Here is an 18,128-nt window from a genome sequence, read left to right as displayed (position 1 = left end):
ATAAAAGTTTCAGGGATTTTCCTGCCCAGGCTGGTTTTGAACCACAAGCCTCATATCTCAGCCTCCTGAGTAACTAGGATTACAGGAGTGAGCCGCAGCACCATTTGTTAATGAAGAAATAGATATGACAGGTCCAATGGTTTGCACAAGTAGTATGTGCAGAGATTTACAAATCATTTTATCTATATCTATAACCATGTTATCTATAATTGTAAGAAGCCCAGATGTGTGACATGAACAATGAGAGTATCCCGGAAGACAGTGGGTGCATAGTGTAGTATAGTTGCTTCTTTTTTCTTTTTTCTTTTTCTTTTTTTGTCTGTCCTGTGGCTTGAACTCAGGGCCTGGGTGCTGTCCCTGAGCTGCTTTTGCTCAAGACTAGCACTCTACCACTAGAGCCACAGTACCACCTCTGGCTTTTTCTGTATGTAGTACTGAGGAATTGAACCCAGGGCTCCATTGCATGCTAGGCAAGCACTCTACCACTAAGCCACCTTCCCAGCCCCTTCTTTGCTTTTTTTTTTGTTGTTGTTGTTGAAGATATGAGAGCTTAGGGTAAGAGCAATAGGTGGAGGGTGAAGGATGGCTCAGTTACCAGTTGTTGAGTAGCTGCTATGCCTTAGGCATTGTGTTAGGTAATTCATAATCATTGCTTAGTTCATACAGTGGTCCTGTTGAGTATAGGCGATATGCCTGCTCTCAGGTGAGGGAACAGATCTATTGGTGGATTTGCTCAGGTTCCTTAAACTATCAAGTAGTTAACTGCTAGTGGGTCTGGGCTGGAGGCTTGGCACTCTCTACCTTAATGCTTTGAAGGAGGGAGATAATTTCAGCTGGTTGTGAGCAGGAGGGTGTGTAATGCTGACAAACACGTTGCACACTGGGGCAGAAGGGAATGTGTTGAGTGGGACTGTTGTGATGGATTTGGAGAATTGGGAGTAGACTGTTACACTGGATACTGGACACCAGTGGCTCGTGCTTGTAATCCTAGCTGAGATTTGAAGCTCTCTTGGGCCAGAAAGTCCATGAGACTCTTAACCTCCCATTAACCACCAAAAAGCCTGTAGTGGAGCTGTGGCTCAAAATGGCTAGAGTGCCGATCTTGAGTGGAGAAAAGTAAGGGGCAGCACTTAGGCCCTGTGACTGGACACAAGACGGGCACAAAAGGAAAATAACTAGAAAAGCAGACTGGAAGAGTAAACCAGCCCCAGCTTTTGGAGGCCTTTGAACTGAGCAAACACTTTCAGTATCATCCGGGGATATGAGGAGCCATGAGAGATTTTATTCAAGTCATGAGTGGCAACACCAGGTTTTTCTAGTGTGCTTCACTGACAGCAGCGAGCGTGTGCTCAGATTCTCCATACCCATCACGAGAGAACACCACCCTGCTAAGTTCTTCCCACTGTTTCTCATTGTGTATGTGCACTTGTGAAAGTCAAATATTTTGGAAATCTCAAGTTTCCACTGTTTCATCATCTTGTGACATGTGATTTGGATTGGAACTCCTGAGGGTTATTTGTTGTTTCTAGGCCCATCTGATGTTTATGAGGTGTTTTTTTTGGCCAGTCCTGGGGCTTGAACTCAGGGCCTGGGCACTGTCCCTGTACTTCTTTTTGGCTCAAGGCTAGCACTCTACCACTTGAGCCACAGCGCCACTTCTGGCTTTTCTGTGTATGTGGTACTGAGGAATCAAACCCAGGGCTTCGTGCATGCTAGGCAAGCGCTCTACCACTGAGCCACCTTCCCAGCCCTCGCTGATTTTAAATAACTAGTGAAGATGATTATTTTAGGCTACTTCGAGCTTTTAGATGTTTCCAGCTTTTTGTTGGTTAATTAGGGATAAAATCTCATGGATTTTCCTGCCTTGGCTAGCTTTGAACTGTGATCCTCAAATCTTAGCCTTCTGAGCAGCTGGGGATTATGGACCTGAGCCACTGGTACCCAGCTAGGGATATAGTTGTTGTTGTTTTTTTTGTGTGTGAGTGTGCCAGTCCTGGTGTTTGAATTCAGAGTCTGGGTGCTGACCCAGAGCTTTTTTGCTCAAGACTAGCTCTCTACTACTTGAGTCACAATTCTGCTTCTGACTTTTTTTCCTTTTTTTTAAATGTCAGTCGTGGGGCTTGAACTGAGGGCCTGGACTGTCCCTGAGCTCTTTTGCTCAAGGCAAGCTCTACCACTTTGAGCCGCAGTTCCATTTCCAGTTTTTCTGGTGCTTAATTGGAAATAAGAGTCTCACGGACTTTCCTTTCCAGGCTGGCTTTGAACAGTGGTCCTCAGATCTCAGCCTCTTGAGTAGCAAGGATTTCAGGTGTAAGCCACCAGCTCCCAGCTCGCTGAAATATTTTTCGATCTGGTTGAATTTGTGGATGTGGATAGTGTGCCAGCTGTTACTAGAATTACAGCTATACAGTTAGTAAAATCACCAGGACACAAACAGAGTTCAAAGAATGATAGGGATCCAGGAGCTAAAACTTTAGAGAATTAAATCTAGTGACTTGGGTAAGCAAATGACTCCTACAAGAGGAAAACTTTGGCTTATTAAGACTTAAGACACCACTTAAAACAATTGGGCATGTTTGCAAAGATGCATAGTGCTGTTGATACTGCACTGATGATGGGGTTGGGAGCAGGCTTTTTTTTTGGGCGGGGGGAGAGGTCCGGTTGTGGTGCTTGAACTCTGGGCCTGGGCGCTGTCCCTCAGCTCTTCAGCTCAAGGTGAGTGCTCTACCACTTGAGCCACAGCGCCACTTCTGGTTTTCTGGTGGTTTATTGGAGATAAGAGTCTCACAGACTTTCCTGCCTGGTCTGGCTTTGAACCTCGATCCTCAGATCTCAGCCTCCTGAGTAGCTAGGATGACAGGCGTGAGCCACCAGTGCTCAGCTTTTTAGTCTTTTATTAGCAGGCTAATAATGGGGACAGGCTTTTATGAGGTTACCAGGGAATTTGGTGAGCGGCCATCTCCCTTTCCATGGACCCTTTTGACTGGCTGTCTCTTTTTCCTTCCATGCTTTGAATTTAACACGTGTAGGTAAGCCTTGAGAGCCCAGTTTTTACATCTGTATTCCAGCTGGCCCGTTTCACAGGCTTGATTCGCTTCTGCATTTGACTTGGCTTGTTACATGCCCTTCTGGCAAGTATATCTAAAGCAATGGCTACTTTTGTTTGTTTTGTTTTTATTTTTGCTGGTCCCCTGGCTTAAACTTTGGGCCTGGGTGCTATGTCTGAGCTGCTTTTTTTTTTGGTTAGTCGTGGGGCCTGAACTCTGGGCCTGGGCGCTGTCCCTCAGCTCAAGGCGAGCGCTCTACCACTTGTGCCACAGCACCACTTCCAGCTTTTTCTACTTATGTGGAATGGAACCCAGGGCCTCATGCATGTAAGGCAAGCACTCTACCTCTTGAGCTACAGTGCCACTTCCAGCTTTTTTTTTTTTCTTAATAGTTGATTGGCGATAAGAATCTCACAGACTTTTCCTGCATGGGTTGGCTTGGAATCATGATCCTCAGATCTCAGTACCCAGAGTAGCTAGGATTACAGGCATGAGCCCCTGGCGCCTGACAGCATTGGCTACTTTGACAGGTCCCTAGCTCTTCAGCTCAAGGCAAGCACTCTACCACTTGAGCCATAGCACCACTTCTGGTTTTCTGGTGGTTATTTGGAGATCAGAGTCTCATGGACTTTCCTGCCTGAGCTGGCTTTGAACTGCAATCCTCTGATCTCAGCCTCCTGAGTAGCTAGGATGACAGACATGAGCCACTGGCGCCTGGCTGCTCTTTTGTTTTTAAGAGGCTGCGAATGTCCATTCATAGGGAGGGTTTTGTGCAGCTATAGACATACTTGGTGTTAGAAAGATGGAAATTCGCCAGGCACTGGTTCATGCTTGTATACATAAGCATGAATGCAATGCTAAAGCACAGGCCTGTCTACCTTCGTTCATACTTACAGATTCATGCTTATAGGCTATTTCTTTTTTGTATGCTGGTACTGGGGCTTGAACTTTCCATCTTTCGCAACTTTTTTGCTTACTACTGCTTTTCTGCCACTTGAGCCACACCTCCACTTAAGGATTTTTGCTGGTTAATTGGAGATAAGAATCTCTTGGAGGGGCTGGGAAGGTGGCTCAGTGCTAGAGCACTTGCCTTGCATGCCTGAGGCCCTGGGTTCGATTCCTCAGCACCACATAAGCAAAGAAGAAAAAAGCTGGAAGTGGCACTGTGGCTCAAGTGGTAGGGCACTAGCCTTGAGCTGAAGAGCTGAGGGACAGTGCTCAGGCCCAGAGTTCAGGCCCCACAACCGGACCAAAAAAAAAAAAGAATCTCTTGGACTACAGTTCTTAGATCTCAGCTTCTTGAGTAGCTACCAGCGCCCTGTTTTAAATTCTTTGTTTAAATAATCAAACTTTTAAGTCCTGTTTACAAGCCAAGACAATCACTCACATTTTAAAAAGACTACCTGTTCTTTCTTTAGTTCAGAAACTGAGAATTGCTGAAGTGCCTACATTTGAGTTAGGCCTGATTGAAATGTAACCAAGAACAGTTTTTATATATTAACTTTATAATAGCACTTTAAGAACCATCCTATCTAGGTACTGGTGGCTCACACCCGTAATCCTAGCTACTCACGAGGCTGAGATCTGAGAATCGCAGTTCAAAGTCAGCCCAGGCAGGAAATCCTGTCTGAGATTCTTATCTTCAGCGAACCACCAGAAAACCGGAAGTGGCGATGTGGCTCAAGTGGTAGAGTGCTTGCCTTGAGCTGAAGAGCTCAGGGACAGCACCCAGGCCCAGAGTTCAAACCCCATGACCGACCAAAAAAAAATTCTAAACACACATGCATACATCATAGATAGATAGATAGATAGATAGATAGATAGATAGATAGATAGATAGATAGATAGATAGATAAAAAATTCTAAACACACATGCATACATGATAGATAGATAGATAGATAGATAGATAGATAGATAGATAGATAAAAAATTCTAAACACACATGCATACATCATAGATAGATAGATAGATAGATAGATAGATAGATAGATAGATAAAAAATTCTAAACACATGCATACATCATAGATAGATAGATAGATAGATAGATATAGATAGATAGATAGATAGATAGATAGATAGATAGATACATACATACATACATACATACATACATACATACATACGTATGTATGCACACAAAGAGTTTTAAAGCAGGCCAGGCACCAGTGGCTCCCACATATAATCCCAGCTACTCAGGAGGCTGAGATCTGAGGATTGCAGTTCAAAGCCAGCTAGGGCAGGAAAGTCCTTGAAACTAATTGCCAGAGAATCACCAGAAAACTGGAAGTGGCGCTGTGGCTCAAGTGGTAGAGTGCTAGCTTTGAGCTAAAGAGCTGAGGGACAGCGCCCAGGCCTAGAGTTCGAGCCCCATGACTGACAAAAAAAAAAAACAAAAACAAAAATGGTGTGGTAGACAGAACAAAAGTTCCCCTATTTTATTTATTTATTGCCAGGTTTCTCTTTAGGAGTAGCTGAAAACAAAACTTATAGTATGCATCCTCGACAACTTGGCACCAACTAGACAACTGGGATTTAGAGCACTTGGATCTCTACTAAGATGGAAATACTTAGCCAGGTGTCGGTGGCTCACGCCTCTAATCCTAGCTACTCAGGAGACAGATCTGAGGATCATCGTTCAAAGCCAGCCTAGGTAGGAAAGTCCGTAAGACGTATTTCCAATAAACCACTAGAAAACCAGAAGTGGCGCTGTGGTTCAAGTGGTAGAGCACTATCCTTGAGCTGAAGAGCACAGGGACAGCACCCAAGCACAGAGTTCAAGCCCCACAACTGACCAAAAGAAAAAAAGGTGGAAATACTTAGATCTCTACTGAGATCATATATACTGACAATTCATGTCAGTATACATGGCTAAGATGTAGAAAGAGAATCTTGTTAGGAAACCAAGATGGCCCTAGTTTCCCAGTCTTTATCCAGATAGTTTTAAGACTTGAACAGCTACGCCATAAATATTGTTTATGATTCCTTCCTTGAATTATACTTTTTTTTTTTTTTTTGCCAGTCCTGAGCTTGAACTCAGGGCCTGGGCACTGTCCCTGACCTTCTTTTGCTCAAGGCTAGTGCTGTACCACTTGAGCCACAGTGCCACTTTCTGACTTTTTCTGTTTGTGTGGTACTGAGGAATTGAACCCAGGGCTTCATGCATGCTAGTCAAGCACTCTACCACTAAGCCACATCCCCAGCCCTGAATTATATTTTTAACAATGTCTAGATTGGGAATCACAGTATTTCTAAAGCTGGCTGCCCAGTGATTGGCATCCCCTTCCTGTCTTCTTATGAGTGTGGAGGAAGTTAGAACAGATTTGCATGGAGTAGAGTAGGGGTGAGGATAGGTCACTCTGTCCAGTACTCCCTATTCATTTGTGTCTGCTGATGTCATGTGCGCATGCCAGTTTTGGGGCTTGAACTCAGGGCCTGGGCACTGTCCCCAAGCTTCTTTTGTGCTCAAGGCCAGTGCTGTACCACTTCAGCCATAACTCCACTTCTGTTCTGTGTGTGTGTGTGTGTGTGTGTGTGTGTGTGTGTTAATTAGATAAGAGTCTCAGGGACTTTCCTGCTCAGGCTGTCTTTGAACTGCAATTTTTGATCTCAGCCTCCTGAGTAGCTAGGATTATGGGGTGAGCCACCAGCACCCAGCACCTAGCTCCCGGCTTTCCTGTGTGTTTTACTAGAATTTGGGACTCAGAATCTTTTCTGTTCCAAAGGTAAATATTGCCCTTCTCACTAGTACTGTTTTCAATTATTCTTTTGAATTGCTCCTAAGTCCTAAGGAATTAAATGATCTCTAAGGAGGGTTAAGGAAGGAGGAAAATGAGATAGGGCCATGGCTCAAGGCATAGGGCTTCGGCTAGGAAGGTGGGTCAGTGGTAGAGTGCTTGCCTTGCATGCATGAGGCCCTGGGTTCGATTCTTCAGCACCATATAAACAGAAAAGGCCAGAAGTGGCCTGTGGCTCAAGTGGTAGAGTGCTAGCCTTGAGCTGAAGAGCTGAGGGCAGCGCCCAGGCCCAGAGTTCAGGCCCCATGACTGACCAAAAAAGAAAAAAAAGACATAGGGCTTCTGCCAGCATGTATACCCTGGACTCAATTTCCAGTATAGGTGAAAAAGGAAGGACAAAGATCATAGAGCAAGGACTATTTCGCAGTAAGATATACTCAGTTGAACCTGCCTGATGGAGGATGGGTGATAACAATTGATAATATTGGACATGTGGCCCCAGGAGAATTGGGAGCTAAAGTTTAACATTTATATTTATATCTGATTGTAAACCAGATACACTATGAAGACCAAACCATTGCAATTGCAGACTTAGCTTGCTTGCTTGTTTGCTTGCTTGGCCTCCCTCCATCCCTCCCTCCCTTCTTTCCTTTGTCATGGGGGTTGAACTCTGGGCCTGGGGTCTTCAGCTCAAGGCAAGTGCTTTACCACTTGAGCCACAGTGTCACTTCCAGTTTTCTGATTGGAGATAAGAGTCTCATGGACTTTCCTGCCCAGGCTGGCTTTGAACTGCAGTCCTCAGATCTCAGCCTCCTGAGTAGCTAGGATTACAGGTGTGACCCACCAGCGCCAGGCCCAAGATTTAATTTTTATTGACATTAATCTTTTTTTTTTCTTTTTTTTTTTTTTGGGTCCGGTCGTGGGGCCTGAACTCTGGGCCTGGGCGCTGTCCCTCAGCTCTTCAGCTCAGGGCTAGCACTCTACCACTTGAGCCACAGTGCCACTTCCGGCTTTTTTCTTTTTGCTTATGTGGTGCTGAGGAATCGAACCCAGGGCCTCATGCATGTAAGGCAAGCATTCTACCACTGAGCCACCTTCCCAGCCCCTTGAGCATTAATCTTGTATCCCCTCACAGTAGGTGGTACTTCCTTGTAATTCTTTTAAAGGCCATTTTTGCTGCTCACATATCTGTCACACAACATTATACAGGAAGGTGGAGTGAAGATAGTTAATATAGGGGCTGGGCTGGTGGCTTAGTGGTAGATTGCTTGCTTAGCATGCAAGAAGCCTTGGGTTTAATTGCTAGGTACCACATAAATAGAAAAAGCCAGAAGTGGTGATATGGCTCAAGTGGTAGAGTGCTAGCCTTGAGCAAAAGAAGCTCAGGGACAGTGCCCAGGCCCTGAGTTCAAGCTGCAGGACTGGCAGAAAGGAACAAAACAAAAGATAGTTAATATAGTTTGCTACACAGAGTAGAAATAAATGAGTAATCATGAAAAAAAAACAATGCTTTAAGAAACTAGAAAAAGATGTAAAAAAAAAAATCAAGTTGTTGGGGTACAGGAATCATTCACTTAATCAGACATTTTTTTTTTTTTTTTTTTTTTTTTTGTCGGTCGTGGGGCTTGAACTCTGGGCCTGGGCGCTGTCCCTCAGCTCTTCAGCTCAAGGCGAGCGCTCTACCACTTGAGCCACAGCGCCACTTCCAGTTTTCTGGTGGTTTATTGGAGATAGGAGTCTCACGGTCTCTCCTGCCTGGGCTGGCTTTGAACCGCGATCCTCAGATCTCAGCCTCCTGAGTAGCTAGGATTACAGGCGTGAGCCACCAGCGCCCGGCTTCACTCAGACATTTTCTACTGTATGTAGACTGTACTGGGGATTGGGAGTAGAGGTAAATAGGTGTTTATTGTTGCTTGCTTGTTTTTTCAACATAAGGTTGGGGGTATAGTTTAGTGATAAAACAGACATGTATTTATTGCACTTAGGGTACAAGTGCCTTGCATTTGAAATCCTAGCTACTCAGGAGAGATATGAAAAGAGTGTGGTTCAAAGCCAGTCCAGGCAGAGAAGTCTGGGAACTCTTATTTCCAATTAACCACCAAAAAGTCGAAATGGAACTGTGGTTCAAGTGGTAGAGTGCCAGTTTTGAGCATGAAAGCTCAGGGAACAGTACCCAGGTCCAGAACATAATAAAATTACTTTAAAAATTATAAGGGGTGGGCTGGGAAGGTAGCTCAGTGGTAGAGTGCTTGCCTTGCATGCTCGAGGCCCTGGGTTCGATTCCTCAGCACCACATAAGCAAAAAGAAAAAAGCTGGAAGTGGCGCTGTGGCTCAAGTGGTAGAGCACTAGCCTTGAGCTGAAGAGCTGAGGGACAGTGCTCAGGCCCAGAGTTCAGGCCCCACGACCGGACCCAAAAACAAACAAACAAAAAATTATAAGGGGTGAAATTGTCCAAAAAGAAAATGAACTCATTATCTGACATATATAACTGTTACCCCTCTGTACATTGCCTTTATAGTAACAATAAAAAAGTAAAACTATAATCTCTTGTGTTGTAAAGAAATTACTTGCAAGGATCTGGAATGTGACTGTGGTTGTTACGCCTATTCTGTGTTTTTCCTCTTCCAGAAATGCTTGGTGGCCAAACATTATGTTACTGTGGAAGCAGAACCAGTAGCAAAGCTAACGGAGTGTCCCTGCCAAACCAGCAATACTCTTTCTGCTTGAACAAAGCTAGCATTCCTAAGCACTCATGATGGCACTGAAATAGAAATGAATGTTGGCTTGAGACACCCCACCTTTAGATTCCCATCGATACCTGCCCTGTGTAATGCAAATTAGAATAGTCCTTTCAAGATGCATTTGGCACTACATAGCAGGTTTAAAAGTGTACGTATTTCTTGGCCCAGTATCCTAACTGGGTCGTAAAGAAAACAATCCTAAAGTTCAGAGGAACTTTATTAGCAGAGCTGTTGTTGATCAGAGTGCTATTTTAATACTGAGAAATTGAAAGCAATTGTATGTAAATTGTTGGGGCTAGTTGAAATAACTACTAAATGGACTATGAAAGACAGGATATGAGGGAGCCCTCTATAAAGAGGTAGTGAGCTGGGCAGTGGTGGCTCAAGCCTGTAATCTTCGCTGCTCAGGAGGCTGAAATCTGAGGATCATGGTTTAAAGCCATGGTTAAAGGCCAGGCGGAAAAGTCCATGAGACTGTTATCTCCAATTAATCACAGAAAAAGCTGGAAGTGGAGCTGTGGCTCAAAGTGGTAGGACACTAGCCTTGAGCAAAAAGAGTTCAGAGACAAGTGCCCAGACCCCGTGTTGAAGCCCTATGATCGACAGAAAGTAAGAGTGAAGCCAGGCACCAGTGGCTCCATGCCTGTCATCCTAGCTACTCAGGAGGCTGAGATCTGAGGATCAAGGTTAAAAGCCAGCGCGGGCAGAAAAGTCTACGCGACTTGTATCTTCAGTTAACCACAAGAATACTGGAAGTGGCACTATGGCTCAAGTGGTAGAGCACTAGCCTTGAGCTGAAGAGCGCAGTGACAGCGCCCAGTCCCAGAGTTCAAGCCCCACAGCTTGGGGGTGGGGGGACTGATATATGTAAAGTAAGAATAAATAGAGTAGTATCACAAAGAAGAGAAAATTTAAAAAGACTCCCAATCTGGGTGCTAATGGCTGAGGCCTATAATACTGTCTATTCAGGAGGCTGAGATTTGAAGATAGGGTTCAAAGACAGCTCAGATTAAAATCCAAGAGATTTTAATTTCCAATTAACCAGCAAAAAGCCCAAAGTAGAGGTGTAGCTCAAGTGGTAAAGCACCACCCCTGAGCAGAAAAAAGCCAAATAAGAGCAATGGGCCCTGAGTTCAAATTCTAGTACCAAAAAAGTAAATAAGTAAAAATCCTCAAAATGTGACTGTGTAGTGATGTCCGGGTAGGATGGATGGGGAAGTTGGTTCCTCAACCAGGATAGAAAATACCGGTAGAGGGACTGGGAATGTAGCTAGTGGTAGAGTGCTTGCTTAGTATACATGAAGCTCTGGATTCCGAAATTTGTCAGTACCATCTACACAGAAAGATCCAGAAGTGTGGCACTGTGGCTCAAGTGGTAGAGTGCTAGCCTAGAGCAAAAGAAGCTCAGGGACAGTGCCCAGGCCCTGAGTTCAAGCCCAGGACTGGCAAAAAACAAAAAACACCAGTAGAGCACTATAGAGATCACAGGGAAAGGTAAATGTATTTCTGAGGCTTTTTACTGTCGGTAAAGGAGAAGGTAAAATCATTAGCCTGCTCCTCCCATAATTTAAATTAAAAAAAAAAAAAAGGGAAATGTAGTTGCATGAAAACTTAAACCCTAGCTGGGCGCTGGTAGCTCACGCCTGTTATCCTAGCTACTCAGGAGGCTGAGCTCTTGAGGATCACGGTTCAAAGCCAGCTCAGGCAGGAAAGGCTGTGAGACTCTTATCTGCAATTAACCACAAGAAAACCAGAAGTGGCATTGTGACTCATGTAGTAGAGGGCTCATCTTGAGCTGAAGAGCACAGGGACAGCGCCCAGGCCCAGAGTTCAAGCCCCACAACCAACAAAACAAACAAACAAAACCCCCAAAAAACAGCCAGGCGCTGGTGGCTCACACCTGTAATCCTAGCTACTCAGAAGGCTGAGATCTGAGGATCGCAGTTCAAAGCCAGCCTGGGCAGGAAAGTCCATGAAACTCTTTAATAAACCACTAGAAAACCGGAAGTGATGCTGTGGCTCAAGTGGTAGAGTGCTTGCCTTGAGCTGAAGAGCTGAGGGGCAGCGTCCAGGCCCAGAGTTCAAGCCTCACAACCAACAACAACAACAACAAAAACAACAAAAAAAAAAACAAACCTCTAAACCCCGTGGGTGCTGGTCGCTTACGCCTGTAATCCTAGCTACTCAGAAAGTTGAGATCTGAAGATCAAGGTTGGTAGCCAGGCCAGGCAGAAAAATCCAGGAAAATTAATCTCCAAATAACCAACAGAAGCCAGAACTACTCAGGTACCAGTGGCTCATTCCTGTAATCTTAGCTACTCTGAAGGCTGAGAACTGAGGATTGTAGTTCAAAGCCAGCTTGGGCAGAAAAGTCTGAGACTCTTTATCTCCAGTAAAATACTCAGAAAAAGTCAGAAGTGATGCTGTGGGTGCCCAGGCCCAGAGTTCAAGCCCCACGACCGACTAAAAAAAAAACCCTTTTAAGTTTTTCAAGGTACAAAAATTGGAGAGAGCTGGGAAGGTGGCTCAGTGGTAGAGCACTTGCCTTGCATGCCTGAGGCCCTGGGTTCGATTCCTCAGCACCACATAAACAAAAAGAAAAAAGCCGGAAGTGGCGCTGTGGCTCAAGTGGTAGAGCGCTCGCCTTGAGCTGAAGAGCTGAGGGACAGTGCCCAGGCCCAGAGTACAAGCCCTACGACTGGACCCAAAAAGAAAATTGTGGATAAAAATTGGAGAAGCCAGGTGCTGGTGGCTCATACCTGTAACCCTAGCTACTCAGGAGGCTGAGATTTGAGAATGAGGTTCAAAGCTAGCCTGGGCAGGAAAGTCCTTGAGACTCTTTTTGTTGTTTTGGTTGGTCGTGAGGGCTGAACTCTGGGCCTGGGCGCTGTCCCTCAGCTCTTTAGCTCAAGGCAAGTGCTCTACCACTGGAGCCACAGCATCACTTCTGGCTTTTTTCTACTTACAGTGTTGAGGAATCAAACCCAGGGCCTCATGCATGGGAGGCAAGCACTCTACCACTGAGCCACCTTCCCAGCCCTCCTTGAGTCTTCTGTCTCCAGTTAATCACCAGAAGACCAGAAGTAGGGTTGTGGCTTATAGTGGTGGAGCACTAGATTTGAGAGACAGCTCCTTGGTCCTGAGTTCAAGGCCCATGACCACCACCAACAAAAAGAAGAAACTGAGAAAACCCAGGTAGCCAACTCTATGATTATTGGCGCAACTATTTTCACAGGGAGAGCACTATGCAAGTACCATGTACTTGTTTAATGTGGTGCTGAGGAATCGAACCCAGGGCCTCAGGCATGGGAGGCGAGCGCTCTACCACTGAGCCACCTTCCCAACCCTGACTTTCCTTTCCTTTTCTTTTCTTTTCTTTTCTTTTCTTTTCTTTTCTTTTCTTTTCTGCCCTGAATGGCCAGAGTTGGTGGTTCCTACCTGTAATCCTAGCTACACAGGAGACTGAGACCTGAGGATTGGTTCAAAAAAGATATACTAGGCAGAAATAGATCTGTAAGACACTTATCTCTAAGTAAACACTAGAACAACAGAAGTAGAGCTGTGGCTCAAGTGGTAGAATGCTACTGTTGAGCACAAAAACTTAGAAACAGCACCCAGGCCTTGAGTTCAAGCCCCAGGACCAACACACACACAAAGAACCTTGCATGTGTCTCATGTAAAATGAAATTATTTCAGCACTTATTCTCAGTTAATGACACTCATTTAAAATATATTTTTCCCCCTGCTGGGTGCTGGTGGCTCACGCTTGTAATCCTAGCTACTCAGGAGGCTGAGATCTGAGGATCGAGGTTCAAAGCCAGCCCAGGCAGGAAAGTCCATGAGACTCTTATCTCCAATAAACCACCAGAAAACTGGAAGTGGCGCTGTAGGTCAAGTGGTAGAGTGCTCGCCTTGAGCTGAAGAGCTGAGGGACAGTGCTCAGGCCCAAAGTTCAAGCCCCACAGCTGACCAAAAAAAAAAATTTTTTTTTCACCCCATACCTCTCTTCAACTTGAACTCAGACCTTTGGCGCTAGGCTTTTTATTGTTGGTGGTGGTGGTTGTGGGCTTGAACTCTAGGCCTGAGCGATGTCCCTGAGCCTTTTTATGTTCAAGTCCACATTGCCACTTCTGGTGGTTAATTGGAGATGAGAATCTCACAGACTTTCCTGCCTGAGCTGGCTTTGAACCATGATCCTTAGATCTCCCCCTCCTGAGTAGCTAGGATTACAGGTGTGAGCCACTGGTGCCTAGCTGGTTAGGCTTTTTTACTCAGGGTTGATGCTCAACCACTTGAGCCACTTCTACTTCTCTACATCTGAGAATGACTTAAATAATGTACCTATGGTCACGTGACTTCCACTGACTAGAACTAAAGCTTTGGATTTCAGGACTGTCAGCCTTGAACTTCAGAGTCAAGTAGACTGACATTCCTCAGCCTTAGAGAAAATTACCTGAGCCTAGGCTCCACCATTAGAGACTGATTAAACTGCTTGGGAGGTAATCTGGGATCTATAAGGTGTTTTTAAAGTTACCTATATGCAGATAAGATTGAGAAATAGTCATTAGATGAGGGATTCTCCTGCCCTACATTTCACATCTTATCTGCCAACTTGCCAAGCATGCATGCAAGGCAAGCACTCTACCACTGAGCCACCTTCCCAGCCCTAGAGTTCATACTTTATTCAGATTTTCTTTCTTTCTTTCTCTTTCTCTCTTTCTTTCTTTCTTTCTTTCTTTCTTTCTTTCTTTCTTTCTTTCTTTCTTTCTTTCTTTCTTTCTTTCCTTCTTTCTTTCTTTCTTCCTTTCTTTCTTTCTTCCTTTCTTCCTTCCTTTCTTTCTTCCTTCCTTTCTTTCTCTCTCTTTCTTTCTTTCTTTCTTTCTTTCTTCCTTCCTTCCTTCCTTCCTTTCTTTCTTTCTTTCTTTCTTTCTTTCTTTCTTTCTTTCTTTCTTTCTTTCTATTTTTCTTTCTTTCTTCCTTTCTTTCTTCTTTGTGTTGGTTGTGGGGCTTGAACTCTCGGGGCTTGGGTGCTCTCCCCCAGCTCTTCTGCTCAAGGTACCACTTGAGCCACAGCACCAATTCCAGCTTTCTGGTGGGCAATTGGAGATAAGAGTCCAGGGACTTTCCTGCCTGAGCTGGCTTTGAACTGCTATCCTCAGATCTCAGTATCTGAGTAGCTAGGATTACAGACCTGAGCCACCAGTGCCCAAGCTGGATTTTTTTTTTTTTTTTAACTTTAGTGGAAATAAGAGTCTCACAGACTTTCCAGCCTGGACTGGCTTTGAACTGTGATCTTGAATCCTGAGTAGCCAGGATTACTAACCTGAGCCTGCTACTGACTTAGAAACAGTTTTATCTAAGCTCCTTTTGGATATGACAGTTTTTTTTTTTTTTGACTTTCCTTGTTTTTGATGATGTAGAATTTTCAGGATGGGTTTTGTGGAATGGTTCCCAAATGTGATTTGTCAGATGGATTTCTTATGATTGGGTGGCTGAGATTGTAGGTTTCAGGGAAGATGATCACAGATGTCTGGCAAGACTTTGATTACAAGTTTGATTGCCGGTATTAAGGGCACATACTACTCTTTTTTTTGTTGTTGTTGGTCGTGTGGCTTGAACTCTAGGCCTGGGCGCTATCCCTCAGCTATTCAGCTCAAGACAAGCACTCTATCACTTGAGCCACAGCACCACTTCCAGTTTTCTACTGGTTAGTTGGAGATAAGAGTCTCAGGAACTATCTTTCCTGGGCTGGCTTTGAACTGCGATCCTCAGATCTCAACCTCCTGAGTAGCTAGAATTACGAGCATGAGCCACCACCACCTGGCTCAAACTTTTTTTTTTTTGTATTTAGGACTTAGAATTTTAATCTTGTATTACTACATTTTATTCAAATTGTTCCAGCATTTTTTTTTTTATTTTTTGGCAGTTCTGGGGCTTGAACTCAGGGCCTGGGCTCTGTCCCTGAGCTTTGTGCTCAAGGTGAGTGCTCTACCACTTGAGCCACAGCACCACCTCTGGCTGCTTCTGTGTCTGTGGTACTGAGGAATTGAACCCAGGGCTTCCTGCATGCTAGGCGAGCATTCTACCACTGATCCACCTTCCCAGCCCATGTGCAATGTTTTTGCTTATGACAAAAGTCATGTCTTCAGTTCTGGCTGGTTCTGCTGGTTAAGTGGAAATAAGAATTTCAGGTTTGTTTGCCTGGGCTGACTTCCAGCTTCCATCCTCAGATTTCAGCCTCTGAGTCGTCCTGCTTATTATGAAATTTTAATATTTTTTTCTTCTTTTGATCACCCCTTTCCTTACAGTGTTTGCCTATTTGCTCTAGTCTGAGGATCAACTTTGCCCGAAAAGTCCTGCTTTCTTCAGTTGGAAAATGGTATCTGAAAACAAAAATGAGTCCTGAGTGTGTTTGTTACTAGCTTGGGGTGGTGTTGCTTGTAGCCCCTCTGAGCTGCCAGAGCTGCATAGTGACTGTAGGGAACTAGAGGTCTCTGTATTTAACTGCCTTTGAGTCTACTGTAAACAGTAGCTGATAGAGAGATCTCCAACTCTAATCCATTACCATGTGGGTCAGTTAGCCTCCCTTCTTAGTGACCTGGAACTCACACTTCTGCTGGCTCCCACATCTGTTTGGGTCCAGTGTATTATATTAATAAAGTGGCTTGAGGTTAATGCATACTCCGTGGAAAACAACTCTGTCAACTGGAGGTTATGTGCAATCCCTTTTGTCTTTGACCTTCTAGACTCCACTTACAGAAGAATGTGTGTATGTGTGGTTTGTTTTGGTCAAGAGCATTCAGTTACTTAGGTCAGCACCCCCCTTCCCCCGCCGCTGCCTTCTGTCTCTTTCAGGAGGTTCTTTCTTTTTTCCTTTTTTTTGGGGGGGGGGTAGGGGGGGTTCTGAGGCTTGAACTCTGGCCTTGGGCGCTGTCCCTGAGCTCCTTAGCTTAAAGCAAGTGCTCTACCATTTGAGCCACAGGCCCCACTTCCAGTTTTCTGAGTGTTTATTGGAGATCAGAATCTCACGGACTTTCCTGCCCAGGCTGGCTTTGAACCACGATCCTCAGATCTCAACCTCCTGAGTAGCTAGGATGACAGGCGTGAGCCACCAGTGCCTGGCCAGTCCAGCTTTTTCCTGGTTAATTGGAGATAGAATCTCTCAGACTTTCCCTCTGGGCTGGCTTTGGATCATGACCCTCAGATGTCAGCATCCTGAGATCCTGAGTAGCTACAATTGTAGGTATGAGTCACCCGCCTTTAAAGTTTTGTTTTGTTTTGTTTTTTTGCTGTGAAGTTCTGTGGGGTTTAATAAATGCATAATACCACATATCCATTTGTCTAAAACATTTTCTTGTTGCTATTTTGCTTCCTGGAATTCTCTTCCACATATTTCTCCATGGCCAGTCTCAGTCTATCATGCACACCTGCAGTATAATCTCCTTGAGGAGCCCTTCCTTTTTTTTTTTTTCTTTTTTTGTCAGTCTGAGGTTTGAACTCTGGGCCTGGATGCTGTCCTTCAGCTCTTCAGCTCAAGGCTAGCACTCTACTACTTGAGCCACAGCGCTACTTCCGGTTTTCTGGTGGTTCATTGGAGAGAAGAGTCTCACAGACTTTCCTGCTTGGGCTGGCTTTGAACCACGATCCTCAGATCTCAGCCTCCTGAGTAGCTAGGGTGACAGGCATGAGCCACCAGTGCCTGGCTGAGGAGGCCTTCCTTGAACATCCAATCTGAAGGACTTTCAGAACAAAATGAAAACTATTTCTTTTCTGTGTATGCATATGGTTTGTTTTGGTCAAGGGCATGCAGATTTACTGGGGGCAGGTACATTTATATTCTGGATATTTTACATACCAAGTCAGTTAATATATGTTGATGTATTATTGAATTATCCTGTCTTGGGTGTGTCTGGTCTGGTTTAAATACAGGTTTGTTCTGTTGGGCTTCCTGCTTAACTGCCTCCGTGTTTACGAAAGGGTTTTGCTTGCAAATTAGATTAGATTTCAGTATATTGAAAATGTGCAGTTATTCTGAATGGGCTCTCTACAATGTTTATAACTTTTTTAAAGATTATTTTTATTTTATTATTTTGTTGTTGTTGGTTGTGGAGTTTGAACTCTGGGCCTGGGCAGTATCCCTCAGCTCTTCAGCTTAAGGCTAGCAATCTACCACTTCCAGTTTTCTGGTTTATTGGAGATGAGTCTCACAGGGCTGGAAAGGTGCTTCACATGCATGAGGTACTGGGTTCAATTCCTCAGCACCACATAAATAGAAAAAGCTGGAAGTGTTGCTGTGGCTCAAATGGTAGAGTGCTAGCCTTGAACTGAAGAGCTGAGGGACAGCGCCCAGACTCAGAGTTTAATCCTCACAACGGACGAAAAAAAAAAAAAATGTCTACAGACTTTCCTGCCTAGGCAGGCTTTGAACCGTGATCCTCAGATCTCAGCCTCCTGAGTAGCTAGGATTACAGGCCTGAGCCACTGGTGCCTGGCTTTTTTTTTTTTTTTTTCTTGCCAGTCCTGGGGCTTGAACTCAGTGCCGGGGCACTGCTCCTGAGCTTCTTTTGCTCAAGGCTAGCACTTTATGGCGTGAAGCACAGCC

The 18,128-nt window shown here is 44.7% G+C and overlaps 1 protein-coding gene across 2 annotated transcripts in view; it reads left to right on the top strand.

Moving 5' to 3' along the window:
• Positions 1–18,128, top strand: part of Faf2 (Fas associated factor family member 2) — a 45,335-nt gene that overhangs the window by 3,746 nt on the left and 23,461 nt on the right. Inside the window, exon 1 of one of the 2 annotated variants that reach the window (XM_070036517.1) lies at positions 15,883–15,905. The exons of the other annotated variant lie outside the window; for it this stretch is intronic. Within the exon in view, the coding sequence (XP_069892618.1) occupies positions 15,903–15,905 (3 nt within the window). The 5' untranslated portion in view covers positions 15,883–15,902. Of the gene's footprint in view, positions 1–15,882; positions 15,906–18,128 lie in introns of those variants that run through there. 2 annotated transcript variants of the gene reach the window in all.

The sequence above is a fragment of the Dipodomys merriami genome, unplaced genomic scaffold, assembly GCF_024711535.1.
Source record: "Dipodomys merriami isolate MVZ:Mamm:240054 unplaced genomic scaffold, mDipMer1.0.p SCAF_271, whole genome shotgun sequence".
NCBI classification, from domain to species: Eukaryota; Metazoa; Chordata; class Mammalia; order Rodentia; family Heteromyidae; genus Dipodomys; species Dipodomys merriami.
The sequence above is the reverse complement of the archived record's forward strand: the minus strand, read 5'-3'. Positions and strand labels throughout refer to the sequence as shown.